The sequence below is a fragment of the Cydia fagiglandana genome, chromosome 6 (genome assembly GCF_963556715.1).
Source record: "Cydia fagiglandana chromosome 6, ilCydFagi1.1, whole genome shotgun sequence".
NCBI classification, from domain to species: domain Eukaryota; kingdom Metazoa; phylum Arthropoda; class Insecta; order Lepidoptera; family Tortricidae; genus Cydia; species Cydia fagiglandana.
Genome location: NC_085937.1, coordinates 16,559,410 through 16,578,699, shown reverse-complemented (window position 1 = coordinate 16,578,699; position 19,290 = coordinate 16,559,410). Strand labels below are relative to the sequence as shown.

Here is a 19,290-nt window from a genome sequence, read left to right as displayed (position 1 = left end):
TAGGTTCGATTTAAGAAACCAAACTTAAAATGAGATACCTACTAGAACACAAATCATAAAATGTAGACTGAGTCGAGTACTTTACACTGAGAGAAAAGTACAACAAAAATACACTTAGAATTACAAAAATAAACTTAATCCGGGGACAAGGAGAGTTAACTAATAGGAACAAAATTGACTTTTGCAATTTCTATTAGTTCTTGCAATTTCTATCATCTGTTTGTTGAAATTATATTTGGGATTACTGAGCTGTTTGTAGAAATAAATAAACTTTATAGAAATAGTGAAACGTCCATAATTACTTATTACTAAAACTTCATTTTTTTCCCCCAGTACAGAACTGTTTTTTAATTCCTGGTGATGATTTTTCTCTCAGTAAAGAATCCTGGATATAAAAAATATGATATTTATGCTTAAGTATGTGACTAAATTCAAAATCTTGTGACATACTTTCATAATCTAACTGGTACAGACGACTCATCCGACAGCAACTTGTATGGAAACTGCACGCCAACTGCAACGTCAGCGTGCAGTTCCCATACAAGTTGCAGTCCATCTATACCGGCCCTTAGTTAGATTTTGAAAGTATGTCACAAGATTTTGAATTTAAGAAACAAATGCATGGCATCTGTTTAGCTCAGATTATGCAAAATGTATAAATATGAAACTATTAGATTTGGTAACTACATATAAGTAAGTACACTATAGCAGATTATTATTTGACATTAGAAAACTTGAATTAAGGTTTTCTTTAGGTACCTACAATTGCTCACAGGGCGCACGCTGTTAACTGTCCATCGGTGGACTTTGTTACATAAGACATAAGGTCCACCGATGGACGTTCACGGATGCAGTTTCTTTATTCCAAAGGCTGTTCACGCAACAATGGCGCCCGCCTGGCGGCTTCAGACATATACCTACTGTATTTACCTTTACCTAATACATATCTAATGTATTTTACTGTTACCAAATGTCACTTAAGTCATAGAAAACGATAGCCCACAAAACTATTATTTTTCAGAACACCGTCTTGGGGTGGAAGCAGAGCCGCCGGCATGCAAGGCGCGCCTGCTCAACGGCGACCTCTGGAGGCGGTTCCACGACATAGGCACGGAGATGATCATCACCAAGGGCGGACGGTCAGTGCCTCTTGTTTCATATTTATCTATTTTTATCTGGTTAAATAGTTATCCCACTAGGCATAAGGATTAAAGGTTCATTAGATTGAAGTGTATGTACATGTCTAAGTACCTATTTTACCAGACTAAAGCCACATAAGGAAAGGTTATCGGTGCGATTCGGGAAATGAATTAGAGATTCACTAGATATGAATTAGTAAAGATATGTGACGTTCCACGGCAAAAGGTATCTTATGGCGGTTTGCGCTTACGCCATTATTAACGCCGCTCCAATATTACTGCGGCCGCCATAAGGTACGTTTTGCCGTGGAACGTCACATATCTTTACTATTTCATACCTAATAGTGAATTGAATATCTAATTCATTTCCCGAATCGCGCCGTATGACTGTTATGATCTTAGTAACTTAGTAGTCCATGTAAACTACGTTTATGTGGATCGAATTGGTATTCTACCATTAGTATCATAACTAAATTTACTGTATCAGTTTTACAATGGAATAGAATTACTGTCTAAGGTATCAATAGGGTGATGTAGACTGTAAGAAAATACCGTGGTCAGGAGGTTAACTAACCAGTGGTATTACTAAAAGAAATTAGAACTAACCAGTTTAATATAAAGTTACTTAAATACAAGCTCTTTGTGAAAAAATACAATGCATTAGCATTTTTGCTGTTTGATGAGATGAGGTTGAGGTTGACTCTATCTATACCGGGTGTGGCCTGCAACACGAGCAAATAATTAAAACATATATTGTACTCCTCAAACGGTGACACTTTTGATCAACAACTTTTAAAAATTATGAAGTATTTAGACTCCCTATTTTTCATACAAAATAAATATTAGGTATCTTCAATGGACGCCATCGCGACGCCATATCATTGTGATAGAATAAACTTTAAAGTGTATTAAAAATCAAACCCAAAGGTTTTTTTAAAAGTCGCTGAACAAAATAAATGTTGGTCAGTATGAAGAGTACAGCCTACAGTTTAATTTTTTGCTCATATTACAGGTCACACCCGGTATTTGAAAAAATACTTATTGAACGTGTCGTATTGATTGGTTATGTGTTATGTACCAATCTACCAATTGGCTATTCAATAGTAAAACCGATAAATGCAGTGTTAGAGTGATTAATGAGCATGTTACACGCAAATTAGGTAAATGCAACGCGAACTAAGTTTTTTGCTTCCAAAGGTTTTTTGTTGCGTTGTTCGTTGCTTGCATTCTTATACTTTATTAGGTAAGGTGCATTATGGTAGCTTCCATAACCGATGAGTTATTAAAATTGTAAATATCCAGACTCACTAAACTAGAAATCCTCATACCTTGTACAGATGTAGTGCATATTTAATAGTTTTTCATCGTATTTTCTTGGAAACTTTCGTATTTGTCATGCTACTTCAGTCAACCTCAGTACTTTTTGTACCGAGACTGACTGAAATAGCAAGACAAAACGTTTCCGTGATAAAACCATAGAAAATAATTACCTAAATATACACTACATTTGTAAGTACGTGGGAGCGTCATCCAGCATCAGATTAGCTAACTATTAGATAAATTGAGAAAAAAAAATCTAAACAGTAGGTTGTTATATTATATAATTTTCGTTTAATTATTGGTATTGTGATTAAGTATAACGCCATTTAAGTACCTACCCCTAACACAGTTTGTATTTGTACTCGTAGCGAGTCAGAAAATTCCGTGTTCTAAATTACTAGGAACTTTAACCATTAATTAATAATTCAACAGTAATTAACTATTAATGCTTGTTTCACGGACCATGACGAATATTCAATGCTTGTAATTATGTACAGATTCCCATCTAAATATCTACTTAATTAGTTATCACTGTATCTACGTTTTAGTCAATACAAGGACTAGGATGCTGTAAAATGATTATTTTTCTTGTTAGTTTAATATGTTATCATTACATCGATTTTTACGATTATTAAGAATGTTACCTACCCAATAATAATTAAAACAAATGATCAAAATGATGTTAACGTCAAGGTTTTAAAACCACAGTGTGGTAATAAAATATTTAGTGCAATTAATTAGTAATTCATAAGTTGCGGAAAAAATTAAAATAAGTATATAAAACTGATTCTTCTTCTAAGAACCCAGTAAATACACTAAGTTGTTTTTCGTCGCTCTCTAATTAAAAATAAAATAGTCTGTTTAACGTTAAAATATGCGTCTGGAACCACAGGAAGCCTTTTTAGCTCGTCTGAGCTCCCAATTTAGACACCAACGCTTTAATCGGCAAGTGACTTTACCTAACCAGCGTTTCTATGAATAAGTTACTGCATTTCTGTAAGTCTCGGTAACCTGTAATGAGCATGGCATGCGAGAACCTATTAAATATCTCACTCGGACCAACCATCTAGTCAATTAAGCGATGCAGCTGTCGCAATTCCAGAATAGAATTTAAGAAAACATATTACTTGTCATAAATTTAAAAAAGAACCAACAAAAACTTAACGAAAACCCATTAGGGCTGCCGAATCTGACGCGGGGCTTGTTAACGGATAATTTGGATCGGACCTCCGCCATAGACAAAACAAACAGCTGCTATAGCAATTTGTGCATTTCTCTAAATGGACGAGCACAAATTACAGCTTATTATAAGCTTGTTTGCTTTACGACGGAACCCCTTCAATTATGTTTTTTCTTGATCGATAATGTGGAGCGAGCAGTGAAGAAATTACACAGTTCCTTCTTGGTGGGCGCTGGTGACGCTCCTGCAATCGCTTAGCATATCCGCCGTATCTACATTTGAAATCACATTCAAATTTATAACTTATTTTATGTGAACAAGGATTACAATGGAATGCGTGTTCAAATGCAGATTCCACAGGTAACGCTTAGACGGGAGAATTACTCGATTCAATCTCCTCATTAGCAGGCGCGCGATTCCTCGCGCAGAAGAAACTTACATCGATAACGAATGTCGCTCCGCTGGCAAAAATACAGCCCCCATAATTAATGGCGTGTAATTACTGTTCGAAAGCTAAGACACGTCGCGTCTCCGGCGTCGCTGTTATTAAATATCGCCAGCAAAAAGCGGTATGTTGTCGAATCGCCGACGTGCTCGGTGGCTGTACCCGCGTGCCTGTGGCTGCCTCGGACTTTTTGCGCTGCCGATAATTAGCCCAGCTCATCCGTGCTCTTGTCATCTCCTTAACACGTTTTTTTCGTGCGGCCGCCGGCGCGGACGACCACCGCGCCGAGCGGTTAGCATTCCAATAATTTACCGCTTTATCCGAGCGTTTGGTGAATCTCGTTAGCCACGGCGCGCCCGTCTAGAGGTCACTTTTGTTTGTTTTGTATTAATGATGCCGCGTGAGAGCGGCCGGGGGCCGCCGGCGCCGGTCCTGGCGCCGTCCCGCCGAAATGGGTCAAAAGTATTTCATTTATTTCTCGTATTGAGCCCTAGGTCGATCATAATTGAGTTATTGAAGCTTTCTACCTCTTGGTTGTTCAAATAGGAGCTGGAGCGATTCCACGTAGGTTCATTAGGCGAGGTGTCCGCGAGTGGGCCGGGCGGTGAATGAGTACGGCAAACACGGGATTTGGGCGGTTCGTTTGTGCAGCCTGCGCGCACATAAGGCAGAGTTAACACCTGCCGCACGCCATCTTGCTTGCTCTGTTTGAATTTGGAATGTTTTGAGCCAACAACCTTTCTACCTGTGAAAGAGTCGATAGAATCAACGCGGAGTGTCTAATGGCGGCGGAGCTACGCCGTAGATCCGCTACGAAAGCTTTACAAACATAAAAGCATAGTATACAAATTATTTAGCTACCAATATGATCATTTTCCACCATGAATCACCATCGGAGACTAACTTATACCAAATCTGCTTAAAGAAATACACAACTACTTACTTAAACATATCCAATGTAATTTGTTGGAAGTGTCCTAAATCTGAATAAAGCTCATATCACATTTTTATTCAATTGAACCAGTCTTCAAGACAATCTTCGTGTAAATTAAACCTAGTTGGACCAGAGTCATGCAGGTTCACTTATTATCACGATGAACTGTTTAACAATTATAAGATCATCAACATCGTCATCTTTCCAGTAAAAAATACAAATTGCTAGTAAATTGAACAAAGCGCTGACATGTCCCATCTGCCCTCTAGAGATAATACCGACCCTCAATAACCGCCGTACAAATAAACACTGGTTAGAATAGACTAAATTCTTATTATTTGTTTTTTCTCCAAACCGAAATATGACAAATGGGCGAGGCGCGCAGGCGCACGCAGATCGCTCGCGTGTCGTCGCGCGGACCTCCCGCCATTTTAAAAACAAACACACAACACAAAAACTCGTTATTTATTCTCGTGTTATCCGGGGGGAAGGGCGCGCCCGAATTCGCTTGAAAAAATCATAAGTTATAATTAAAAACGTCTGGCCTACTTTTTTGGTTGGCGAGGATATGCAGCTTAGAGTAGGTACGCGACGCGACGCTTAGGTGCAATGCGACGTCAAGTGTCGCGCTTCAACATCACTAAATCATGCCTATGAACTTTAAGTAATAGCTTTCTATAAAATGTTTATGAGTGAAAGACGCAATCGCAGCTCACATCTCGTGTTCACGATTTCATATCGTACGGACGAGCGAAGCTCATTCCGGCGCTTGTTTTAACAGAAATACCGATTAATTGATTCGATCTGTGTCGTAATTAAAATGGGTGATTAGGGCGCGGGGACCGGCGCCGGCGCTCAAAGCGTCGCCGCCGACATTCCTTTTGTTTTACCACGGGTCGTTTGTCGCCTGCGCAGCGCGGGCATAGCGCGGTCCCTGTCGCGCGGCGGGCGTGGCGCGTGCGTGCGAGCGGGAGGCGCGCGGGCGCCGGCCCCCTGCGGCGCCGCCGGCCGCCCGCCGCGCGCCCCGCCCAGCGCACGCAGCACTAATAATCAGATTATGACAGCCCGCCGTCGCTCGCTTCCACTGCTCCCAGACTCGTCTCCACTAGTGACACTGGCGAGGAACTGCCAACGGCTCAGATCAAAGATATTGGCTATCGGCGGCCCGCTTAGCGCTCCACCCGAATACTAAACTGACATAATGCTTCATAATTTTTGACTATAACATTATCTGATCTAACATGATTGAAAATGTTCTGCGCTAACGCAATAAGCACTCGTGCGGGAGACGTCAATTACGTACCATGTAATCTAACGAGGTGCGCCAGCTAAGTGCCAAAGTCCACTGTACCGTAAATTGTTCCAAACACCTTAATACCTATCTACAACCACGTTGTTTGTACACCTTTTAAATTGATTGAAACCGTTTACTATAATGAAGGCTTAGTTGAAATCTCAAAGTATTTTGTCATTGGACAAAAGCGTAGCGTCATTGAATGTAATGGGTAATTCCGGCTAAAAGGAGCAAGCGCCGGGAATCCGAAGCACGCGCCGATCATATCGCGAGTTGTCATATCTCCAGGGAACTCCGGCGCATGGCGTCATTTGTCACGGGCACAGGCAGGGCGCTCTCCATCGCGGCCATCACTCGCGCTGACTCGGCACTTCTCCTGTCGCCCGGCAAACTATCGCGCGCACGACGTAAGATCCATCATGAATCCATGACCCGCGCAGTCATCGCAGGCTCCCGAGCCTTTTTGCTCCAGTCTAAAACAATCGACGAATCGTGAAAAAACAAACACGAAAACTATAATTCGAATTTAGAATGTAAAAAATATGCGTTCCGACATCGGGCATGATTTGTTTTTTGCCGGACGGCGGACTGATGATAATTTCTCATTAGGTTATAACATTTTTGTCGGTCGAAACGTCGTAAATTCCTCGAATAATTTAGGGAAGAAAGTGGTCGTGTTGAAGATGTTTTGTTTTTATGGCGCCAACGGGCAGCGGGTTAGATCGGTATCTCCCGATACAAGCATTTAACCCATGTTACGTGGAACTTGGGGATTATTCTCACGGCTTGCTAACAAATTTTAATGTCTCTGCATGCCGAATTCCGGCAATCAATTGAGCCTTGCCTTTGACATTCTTTGAAAGCGTCAACTGTTTAATGTATTTTTTGGAGCTAGCAATTATTGTGCGTTCATTTCGTCGTATGGCACTTAAGTGCAGTAATCGCGGCTTGAGAACGCCCACCTCTGCTTGTCGAGACTCCTCTAGTCCTCTCCTGGCACTTGAAGTGACTTGGAGTGGCGAGCCGGGAGCAGCTACTGTCACACAGTAGGGGCTCGAGATAACAGCGCCCAATACAAGTTTTCACGTATACAAAACGTGCTTGTAGCTACGTGCCCATAACTTGTGGTTTATTCTTAACTGGGTTTTTGATATTGTTCCTGAATGTCCTGGGCCTGGAAAGACACGTTTAAATTCAGGGTAACATGGTTGTGTCATTAACTACAAGGAGTTTGGTAGCTTTATTCAAGTTAAGTATGTAATTCAAAGATGACTCAGCTCTATAGCTTGATAGCGTATTATTTATTTTTAACTCTCGTTCCATAATTATAGAGTTTGAGATAAATTGTTTTTTTTTAGTGCGAGCGAGATGTAGGTACTCAATAGTAAGTACGGTTGTATCTGGCCATACACTGGGTTAGTTAGGTGAGATAATAATTAGTGTTGATGGATTTTTATCCCATCAATTTGTTACCAACACAGTCCTAGTTTTTTGTTAAGCTTTATAAGCCAATTTCAACAGAGTCTTATAATAAAAGTTATCAAAATTTTGAAATATTCCATTATCCTGACACTGACACCATTTATTAATCTAATTAATTGTATTTATATATCTATTCCTCACTGTATATTTATATCCCTGGCATTGGTACCAAGAGGAAAAAAATGGACTCCAAGAAGCAGTTATGAGTAGAACAGGGTGCGTCGTCCATCATAACTCATAACGACTTTAAAATCGTGTCACGTACGATCCAGATCATATCGAGTTACAGTACCCATAAGGTACCAACTTAGTACTTGGATCTGTGAATTCGTTATATTTCACGCTAGGTTCTAGCGAGTTGATTGACACTGGTGGACCCTTTAGATAATAGTTGGTTGATGGTTATTAATTTGAGTATTTTTAAATATATTTAATTACACAACCGGGTCTACCGCGATATATTTTCATTGTTTTTACCTTAAATTCCGACGTTTCAGCTGAGTTGCACCAGCTGTGGTGGTGCAACTCAGCTGAACAGCAGGAGACAACAACAGGAGGAGGAGGAGGCAACAGAACAACAGGATATTTTTAAATAAGGTAGATATATTGGGAAATTTCTAGTAATAACTGACCTAATACCACGTGCGATGAGCTATCCGCCTGTACGTGACGACCTCAGAAAGTCTTCAGACCTAACTCGAAAGTGACCTCCTAAGAAAGTGACATACTCCGCCTCAACCCTCTGTCAAAAACAATACAACAGAGAAGAAGAATACCTACCTAAAACTAGTTATTTCCATGTTTATTATCTACGTGTAATATTAGAGATCTTATTTATTTAACGTGTTTTTAATTTAAATATGTATAGTATAGTTCTAGTAAATAATTTAAAAAAAATCATGATAAGTACCTATCAGTCTATCAACAGCTACTTATCTTTATACTCGTATTAACCATCAGCCTAATTCAACATGTGCAAAGGTTTCACGCAAACCCGATATCCTAAAGGTCCGAATCGCTGTTTTCTTTTCTTAAACAGACGTAGGCCAATTTTACACTGGTGTCTCAAACTACGTGGTTACCATGAACCACCCGCCCTGGACCCGATAACATCAGTCGCGCGTCCACAACTCTCGCGCATGTAAATGTGAAGCTGGCGCCATGCTTGGCTTGTAATATCGGCTGTCTATACTGCACTGCACTCGTCATATTTATTGTCTTTAAAGGTTAAGGTTGATCTTGTCAACTAAACCTTTAGGTGAGACAAATATGTGGATTAACTTGGCCTTAATATAATACATTTTCTCGGGTGCTCATGCTCATCACCTTTTAACTATACAGGATGGCCAAAAAATAAGTGCATTCCCGTTGCAAGGTTTTAATATCGTTAAAATTATTTTAGTGTCGAGTTACACTTTGCAGGGTATGATTTCAAGATGTCTTCTTAACTTCCTTTCACTTTATCTACGTAGATGGCTCAAGGAGTTATCATACCTACTGAGTATGCCCGATCGTAAGCGGCAATGTAAACTGCCGGCCTAGCCAAGGTGACAATCGCTATCGCTTCGATAACGAAACGCTTTGTGTCTCTCTATCACTCTTCCTTATAAGTGCGACAGTGACGGTTGCGTTTCGATCGCTACCTAGCGTTAGCGATTGGCAGGTTGGCTACGGGGCCTGATGTCACCGACTTTCTTTCTTTTCTGTCTCGTGCAGTAATCCCATCTGAGCCGTGGGTGTGGTGCCACCCGCGCGTCGTGGCCGGGATAGCATCGCGCGCGCATCGCGATCGTATCGCGCGGCTACCGTCGATAGAGCGGGAGGGACACGATTCTCGCATAAAACTGGTGTCATGCCACGATGGGAGCTTTGATGAATACGAATCTCGGCTGATTCTGGGAGAATGTGGGATGGACTGGGTGTAGGAATTCGTTTGAAGCGCTAGTCGTGAAGTTCATCGGAGTTTCTCGCTATCTTGAGGAAAAAGCGGTCCTTCAAAAGAATATACCCCTTCAGCGCGTGGGTGGGTCAGGGCGCTACGCTACTTAGTAGAATCCTCCAAGTAGCTACATAACGTCAACTTAACATGTTGCGCTATACGGCATACCAAAATCAGACGTTTGCTTGCTGAAAATAAGTGCTTGTAACTGGCTGGCTGGCAGTAATGGTCAAGGGCCCGTTTTTCAAAAGCTTGTAACTTAAATAGAAACGCGTTACACAGCCTCTCCAATGAAATGGGTACCTACTAGCCCCGTAAAATTTGCACATTTACCTATTAAATTATAGTGCAGTCTTAAACAGTAATTTTATGGCTTGAATGCGATCTGCAGTTACTGACAACAAAGTAAAAACCACACGCAGCACATCACACATTCCACATACGGGTGCCGCTAGCTTTTACTGCATTCTCAAGACCAATAAAACACCGTTTACAGCAAACATCGCATCGTAACACCCGACAAATTGGCCGAGACAGCGTTTTCCGTGAAATGTGTAACAAGTGTTCAATGTCAATAGCACGGAGTGGGATGTCGCAATCCATCCACTAATTGTCCCGACGCGTCCGCGGCGCGTTTGAACCACACATTAGCTCAGCCTTGGCGCGATTCCGCGTATTGCTGAGTATTGAGGGGGAAGCGAGGAGCGGACATTTAGAATTATGAACTCTACATGAGACCCCGGAGAATGGAGACGCGCTATGTTGATCTGAAATTTCCTCAACAGCGAAATCTTATCTTTAACCTTAGGTGAAGCGCGTATGACGTTCCTAGTGTCCACAGGCGGGCACATGTATTATTTTCAACTTGCTGGAATAGCAGCAACAAACATTGATGTTATAACATGAAATATCATTGCCACTTGTTGCAAGCGCACATAGGCTGCGGTGCGGTGGCTGTTTAATATCCTGGTACTTATGGGTCAAACAGAAAACTGTGGTACGTCTTTCCTGTAGACATACAGTTAAGGGCTATAAAGCTAAAACTATTGCCCACAGGAGAGAAAAATGTACAGTTCGCACGAACACACTAAGTTTTCTCTCCTGTGGGCAATAGTTAACAGCTTGTGGGCATGTAAGTAATGATTTAATCATAGTTCTCTAAATAAAAGGAGGACTTTTTCACGTGGATAAATAAATAATAAATAAATAAGGTTAAATAAGAAAATTAACCTTTATAGCCCTTAACTCTTGTGTATGTCTACAGGAAAGACGTAACACAGTTTTTTGTTTGACCCTTATAAAATATCTTGGTTAAAAAAATTACAAAAGTCAATAAATCTACGGTTTGCTAAAATGTATCTGAGTGTGGTGTGATGAATTAGTCTCATTTTTTACGGGAGATGGATTGCTGGTAGGTTACCTGTATTTGTCTTGAACTTGGCTAACAAATTGGAGCTGTTGCTTTACTAATCAATTATGAAACGCGCGTTTTTCAAGCCATTTCAGCTAATGTGAGGTTAAAAATATTTAATTTACTAACTGTATTCTGCGAGCCTATAACATAGTAGCCGTCACTTCCTAAAAAGTACCCTACTTAAGTAAGTGGTATACCTACCTAAATGATAAAGGTGCAGTGCAACCATTATACATATTATGATTATACAGAAGCCATAGCCATAATTCCTCAATAACGACATGAGCGTAATAGGTAATGTAAAGTAGACAGTTAGTTAGTGCTTATTATTACCTCATGTGATACAAAAAAATATCGTCGGTTAAACATGATGTAATGAAATGACACTAGAATGATAATGACTATTGGCATTTAGCACTAATGACAGTAATGACATGTCTGTTGTAGGTCTTAAAGTTGGTTGCTACTGCATAATGATTAATGTACATGTTTTCCTGCAGGTTAATCTTTTGGAGTAAATTTCCCCGAACGCGAAGTGAGTGTTCTTCTGTCAAACCTCAATAGATTATTGAATGAGACGGGAACTGTGACTATCCTACGGATTGTTGGGCTCGGTTAACTTATTTGTCATACGACCTCTATATAAATGTTAGGCAAAAATCGACCCAACCCAGGTGTGATTAAATCTAATTAGGTCCACTTTACCTTAACCTTTTTTTTGGCTAATTTTATATGTTCGTATTTTAACTGTCTGTCTTTCCAAACACAATTCAATAGAGTCCAAGAATGGATTACCCTTACAGGCTGAATTTTTGTTTTAGCGCCGGAGAGCTTTAATAAGTCCCAACCTAGAGAAGATAGCTCTGTCTTTTCTGTCCACGACTGCTCGCTAGATATTTTTACTTAAGCCACACACACCAAATTAATATCAATTAACACACACTGGCTTAATTGTGAATCGGCGCAGACTCGCGTGCGGCGGCCTCTTTGTCGGCGCGAGTGAGCTGCGTGTACGCAGCGTAAGGATTAAAATCCGCGCCGTATCTCCCTTTCGCTTCTTCGAAAATCCTAAAATACTGGCGCCATTCATTTTCACCGCTCAACCGAAAACACACCTTATCCTCCAACCCATACGTGCCTAATTACCCTGTCGGTTGTTCTTGGAAGACAGTAGCTCGGTTCTAGGGATCGCGGCATCACGGTACGACGAGCGAAGATCCTGTGCCTGATTGATAGTCGTTTGTTCTGCGCTCAACGTGTTTCGCGTATGGTTCCGCGTATGACTGACAGGCTATTAGCCTATAGACATAAGTTCTAGATGTAATTATGGTCATTTGGAAGACAAATGAGCTGTCGGCTTCCGGGACGTTGGTGGGTGGTCAGTTGACCAACGAACAAAACAACGCTCTTTTTTACGGCTTGCCTTATATGTGACTTTCTTATGCATAGGTTAATGATTAACATTTCATATGTGAGTGGTGGTCAAAAATTGTGGGTTCAAACCTCGGTTGTGCTATACCTATATGATTATAGAGCCGAAAAAATCGTTCTCTAAAAATGCAATAAGATGACTAAAATTCGGTCAGGACCCTTGTCATACACAGACAAGAGGTTGTAGATTTTTATTGATATTGTGACCCTAGCTCATGACACGTAGCTTACGAGTATTAATTATTTCGCCACCAAAATATCAACGTATAAAGAAACCAGTTAGGTACTTAAATAAGTAGGTAATTTTGAGAAAGTTTAATCCTCAATCAGGAAGTGCCACAGCGGCGGCAAGCTTGCTTTGCTTTTTTAAGGTTTTACGATAAGATAATCAAATATAAAGTGTCGTATTTATTGCAATTTTTTACCAACGATGCGTGGGCGGCAACTTTGAATACTGTCACAAATCCACAAAACCATTGTACCGTTTATTTGTATTTGACCGACGGACAAAAACACGATAAGCTATTACGATTCAACAGCTACTATCTTGATCTCTATCTGAGATAAAATCTCCTGTTTGAGGTGATCATCAATTCTTCCTTATATCGTAGCTTTGACAGGATTATAATTAGAAACTGTCCGTCCTTATGGTTTGTCGTTTTTAATGTCACTAGTCGGGTCCCATACTGCGCTCGCATTTCATTAAGATGCAGGTTAAAAAATGGTGAGTTCTCATAAAACGGTGATTTATTTGGGGTCGGGAGCTAACGAGCGATCGCCACTGGTCCGTCTTGTACAATCGGCGATAAACATATCCCTTTTATGAATATCCCAAATGACCTCTAAGCCTTGGGTATTAAAGGCGAGTTTAAACGTGCATGGGCCTGTTGTATCCTAAAATACGTGTGGACAGGGTTGCACAATCGTTTCACGCGTGATTACGTGTAGTTTCGATTCAGATTTTGGATTTAATTTGAATTAGGAAATTGGATCGTCCATTGTTTTATTCTCATTCGAAACTAACATGCTCGTTTATTAGTCCAATTCAATAGGTTGGAAGGAATGTAATAGACGTTAACATGCTATTCATGTGAAAGAATCAATCTACTTATTGTATCGTGAATCGAAAATGACGTCACAATGTATTAGTCACTGTTTGAATAACGGTACAAGTACTGAAAGCAATTACCTCTTTAAAATAGGTATCGGTGTCTAAACGAGCCGTTGTCCGAACGTCAAAAGGCGCATAATAGCCTATAGATGGCGCAGATAAGCGCTTTGGCGGCGCTCTGTCAACTGATTTACCGCGCGCTTGTCGGCCCTTGCCCTCGCAATTTACGAGCAGCCCCGACCCGGCCGGCGCCGGCGCCTGTACTCAAGCGAAATTAACTTCGCACTTTTTACTCATCCAAATAAAGTAGCACTTTAACCATCCATCATCGAGAGCTACTTGGATTGAATAAATATGAAGCTTTATTAACCAAAGCGCTTTAAATCAAAGAACCAATATCAATATTTAAGGCTATCACACTGATTGCCGGTATCGACCCGGCAGAATCAATAGGGGATAACATCAAAAGTTAATTAGGAGCGGCTTTATAATTTGCGACCGTAATACAATCTCGTTGCAATTAAACGCAAGCTTGTTGGCAAAAGCGCGCCGCGGTGATTAAAAATTTCCAATTTCACCTACGGCGGTGTGGGGGAGGCAGTAAATTTGGCGACGAGTAGCGCATAAACATGTCACAGGTGCGCGCTGCGGGCGTGCTTTGTCCCGTAATGTCCCAGCTCACACCCCGTCGCCGCCTCGGCCTCTCTGGCCTGATATTCCCGCCGCTTACCTTCAGAGAACCAATATAAATAGGATCTCGAGATCCGTAACAACTATACTCGCACATATACCGGTGTGCTTGAGGCGATTGCTCTGTAATTCAAAAGGATTAACCACCCTGTCTCAACGCTCCTGCCGCGTACAATGTCTTCCGACATGACACTAACGGGTAAACGGCCCGTCTCTTAGCATAATGCCCACATTCGATACTTCAACGCTCATTAGAATTCACTCTGACGCAAGCATTTACCTGTTTTTATTATTTACCACCTGCAATCTGTCCGCAAAAACTGGCAGAAACTGCCAATAAAAAATATAATAAAACGTTTTTTGTCGCGATCGTTATGATTGAAGGTGGTGTCGCTGATTTTAGACAAAGGACGACAGATAGAAGATGCCCATCAATATGCTAATACGGCGTTGCAGCGCTCGAGACGATTCCGAGACTTTTTTGTGACCGCCCCTAAATTGGTTTATTTGTTTTGTTACGAGCATATTTCTTTAAAAGTGTAGTTTGTTTGGTTTGCGGAGGCGCTCGAGCGCATATGGAACTTGTATCTTACAAATATAAAACATTATGGAAGCATTTTAAAAGCGGTTAAGTTTTTTTTGCGCAAATTTATTGACTGTCAGTTTTGACATCCGCGTCTTAACAGGATATTTGGAAGTGAATTAACATAGTACTTTTATCGGAACCGCCTCTGGTGTGTAGTGGAGCATTGTGATCGTTTTAGCTGATTCATCGACAACATCAGTTCCGTCCTGGCTAACAGCCCACTTAGCTGAAACAACAATGACGGGGCCAGCCGCGGGCGATATCAATTTGTGGTTGCGCGGGCGCGGGCGATGCCCGTAATAGTATTGTCATGCGCGCGTTTAGCCGCTCACACTGCCCATTACGATAGCTGCACGCGAGGCATCAATTAACACATAAGATTACAATATTTTTTCTACCCTCCACCGCAAAAACTAGCGTTTATTAGCCATTTGCAGACAATGTTGACATTACATCTCGTTTACGATTCAATGTCACGCGATTATAATTGATAAGCTAAGTACCCGTAGCTACAAAGCTTCTTATGGTTTCGCGGTAGGACAAAAAGCAAGGGTCGAGTCGTGGGATCAACGCGCCAGCCGCCGATTCACACGGCCCGCTCTCACAGGGTTAGTGAACAATTTGACACTTCCAGGTGTCCAATTTTTTATCAGCTCGGAGCATGTAAGAGTATTTGCTCAGCCTCACATCTGGGTGGACGAAAAAAACTGGCCGGACTTCTCGTATGAGCGCTAATGAGCGAGGGTTATACTGGATATATGCATTCTTATGTTTTGGCTCTCGAGAATTGGAGAGTTTGTTTATCTTTGGAGTTACAGCCCGTAGTGTAAATGAAGCAGATGTCGTGGGACGTGGGACAAAGCCGGGGTTGTCGCGTTAACGATCGCCTGCTCCTTCACATTGAACTTGACGATAAAAAGACCATGAAATTAGCAGTAAAGATAACTGGCTTAGGGTAGGTTAGGAGGAAACGGGCGGTGATGAGTAACGCAACAAAGACTCGACTAATCTACTGCTGCTTGTTAAATGTCTCATAAATCTTAAGAGTTTTAATATATTTATCTAACGGTAGATAGGAAAGTAATCAACTGAAAGGCTAAGGAGAATTACGCAGGTTAGTCTTAACATTTTAATATTGTTGATTAACGAACCTGTCTTTACTTAAAAGTTTAACGAACTTTAGTCACCAAGACCACAAGTTTTATTTTCTCTAATATCAGATTTTAACCGAATATTTTTTTAGTCTTTGCTAATGTAAATTTGAGTTCGCATCATCCACGGCTAGAAGTGTATAAATCGGTTTTTGCTGGTTTTCGAGTGCGGATGTTACAGCCACGGCGGATGTGGCGGTTTCGGCCAGGGTTGTTCGCGCCTCTGTGCGGCAATTGGCAGGTTGTTACCGATTTACGACCCACTCTTAAGTTTATTCATCGTTGTGGTGGTCCTATTGTTATTCTGTGACCACCGCCCGCGACGGCCGGCCCATTCAATTTTAATTTGACTTCTATCCTTCGTTATCTTGTTGCGTAGGGAATAAGTAAGAGCGAGAGAATAATTGGTCAAAAGGATAGGTTTATTGTTTTAAACCTGTAAATTAAGGATTAATAGTTTAATAGTGGCAATTTTTATTGTAGCCGTATGTATAACAGTTACATTAGTACTGAAGGACACGTACTCAACCTAATAGTTACTTAAATAAAAACTTAGAAAGTACGTTTCGTTCTTGTTCGCTATTTAATACTAATAATATATTTTATGAATTACCATATTAGGATAAAAAATAACTTTGTATCTATAGCCAAATTAAAGCGTACGAGTAGACACCTAAAATATCGTAGGTAACTAAATGACACGATAAGTTATTGTAATAAAAAATGGCAAGTAGGTATAATTTTAGACACATGACACTGATGATACATGTCATCATTTCATAATTAATTTTAATTAATTGCATTTCCATTACGTCGGATACTACCAATAAGTTGTATAAATGTCATTAAAAAGTAGGTAATTAATTGGTCTATCTATAATTAAGAACGATATTAAATGGGAAACTACTTACCTAGACGGCTATTGTCGGTTTCCTTTTATGTATCTAATGCTTAAGGTATTCGTACCCATTCCATGTTACAAATAAATTCGGGTAATAAAACATCAGTTTTTAAATATGTCTCATATTGTAACAAACAGCAGTTAATGTTTCTACTCGTATTAGTACCTGTAATAAGAAACTACCTGATGAAACTGTTTCAATTCCATTAAAATATTTAATATCTCCATACCCACCGCGGACATTTCAACTTCTTATCATTATACCATAACATTCGCAACTTAAACTCTATTATATGTCTAACAAGGTAGCTTTTAGAATAAATAATTGATATTGATACGCGTTTGAGGCGTCGATATTCAATCGTCACTTTGTCGGCGCCTTCAAAGATGTCCCTATCTGTACCGATAGTGCGTACGGTAGCCAGGGATTTGTCAATGTACAGTCAACAGAGAAGGCGTCGACGTACACTTTGTATTGAACACATATTTGTAAAAGTGACATGTTTGGGGCGATCTGTAAATATTGTCTGTGTAAGATGGTAGACAAGACACCAAACGTCTACTTAGCGAGGTAAGGGTACCTAAACTTTATAGTTTTGACTATTGAGGAACAATAATAATAATTTCTTGTATTTAATATCATTATAGACATTGTGGCAAATGATTCATACATAAATAGAAAAAAACCAATTGCCTACATAAATAAATAATGAAACCAATTTCTACTTTTCGCCGTGATTCAATTCTTCTTTTAAAGATCGTGTTTATAACTTTCCCAAATTGTCTCATACAACTACTATTACAACTATTTTGCATTAAGCTCCAGCAATAAAACTTAGAGCAAGCCTAGTATTTATTGGTGCTCCGATTGCTAAGTGCTTGTCGCTACTTTGATACGTAAGGCAGTAGCGGGCATCGTAAACTCTTAATGGAGGCTAATTCAGGCTGTTAATTGAGCTTCGGCTGTTATCAGTGGCCTGCATTAGCGGTAGCTCTGTGTTAATTTGTGATGTGTGTGACCATTCGCTTTAATAAACCACTATAAAGTGTAACCTCGAGATCAGTAAGAACTTTCGGTCAAAGACCACGCTTACACTGGTTGCCGTGATGCCAAAGTTGGCTTGCGCGTGGTGAGGAATGAAATAACAGCCTTGGCCCCCGGGGGCGGCTGATAACGGCGTTATGACTGATGGAGGCTGCGCTTTTGGGAATGCGTGAAGGTTCTTATGAAATGTAGATAATTTTGTATTACTGAGGGTTAGATTAGGGTTATTGGATTGAGTGTTGGGTCCGGTTAATGTGTCTGCTGAGTAGTTTGGTACTTTTTAATCAAAGTAAAAAAGGTGTGTGTGGCAATCGGTGCTTTTTAGATACAAAAATTAAATTTCCTATTTTATTTAGTATTAAGTATTAACCAAAGCCAGTTATAATAACTGGACTTGTTAGGGAAGCATACCAACATTTCTAAACAAAGAGATATCTAATTTGATAACCTACAATTCTACCCCACCATAAAGTAAATTTGATTGATTACATCGACCAATATTTACAGCACGATTAAAAAAACATCAATAAAGCAAAATCCGCAAAGCTAAGTTTTAGGCACCGCTAATCAGTCGTGGGCGGTCAGCGATAAGGCAGGCGCCAGATGCATCCCTTTTACGACCAGTCGCTTAGCTGAATAACAGGTGCCAAAAGCTACTTTACCGACACTTTACACGTATCACACGCTTTACAATCTCGATAAAACCATTGTCCAATAGGAAATTTGTTATCACCTTCTTTGTCTCGATTTCGTGAATTGGAATTTATGGTTTCTTTGTTTGTGAATTAAGTTGGATGGTGTTATGCAGGACAGATGCTTTGTCAACACTATAGGGACTCCCACGCTCGCACGCTCCAAAGTAGTGCTTTGATTGCTTGTGTTTGTCATCTTGGACGACACAATTGTCCCTCTTGACTAACAACAGAGATGTCATAAAATTGACGCTTGTGTTCACAACTTGAGACACCAGACAAGTTTTTTTATCCTTAAGAGTCTGATGTATATTTTTATGGAGTAAAGTTGAGCCATTTGTCAATACTAGAAATGTGAAGAACTTACTGTAAGAATAATGTTTTAAACTGACCCATATTATACAAAAATAAAAATACATCAATATTTCTTATGACACTTGATGATTGCCTAAATATTCAGAATAGAGTTGGGCACTGCCCTATAGTTCAACTGTAACTAGGTATATTTTCTAGAACTATAAAGATGCTACATGTAT

At 40.3% G+C, this 19,290-nt stretch overlaps 1 protein-coding gene across 1 annotated transcript in view; it reads left to right on the top strand.

Moving 5' to 3' along the window:
• Positions 1-19,290, top strand: part of LOC134665428 (T-box transcription factor TBX6-like) — a 40,863-nt gene that overhangs the window by 5,097 nt on the left and 16,476 nt on the right. The window contains exon 2 of the mRNA XM_063522394.1: positions 1,022-1,139. Within this exon, the coding sequence (XP_063378464.1) occupies positions 1,022-1,139 (118 nt within the window). The remainder of the gene's footprint in view (positions 1-1,021; positions 1,140-19,290) is intronic.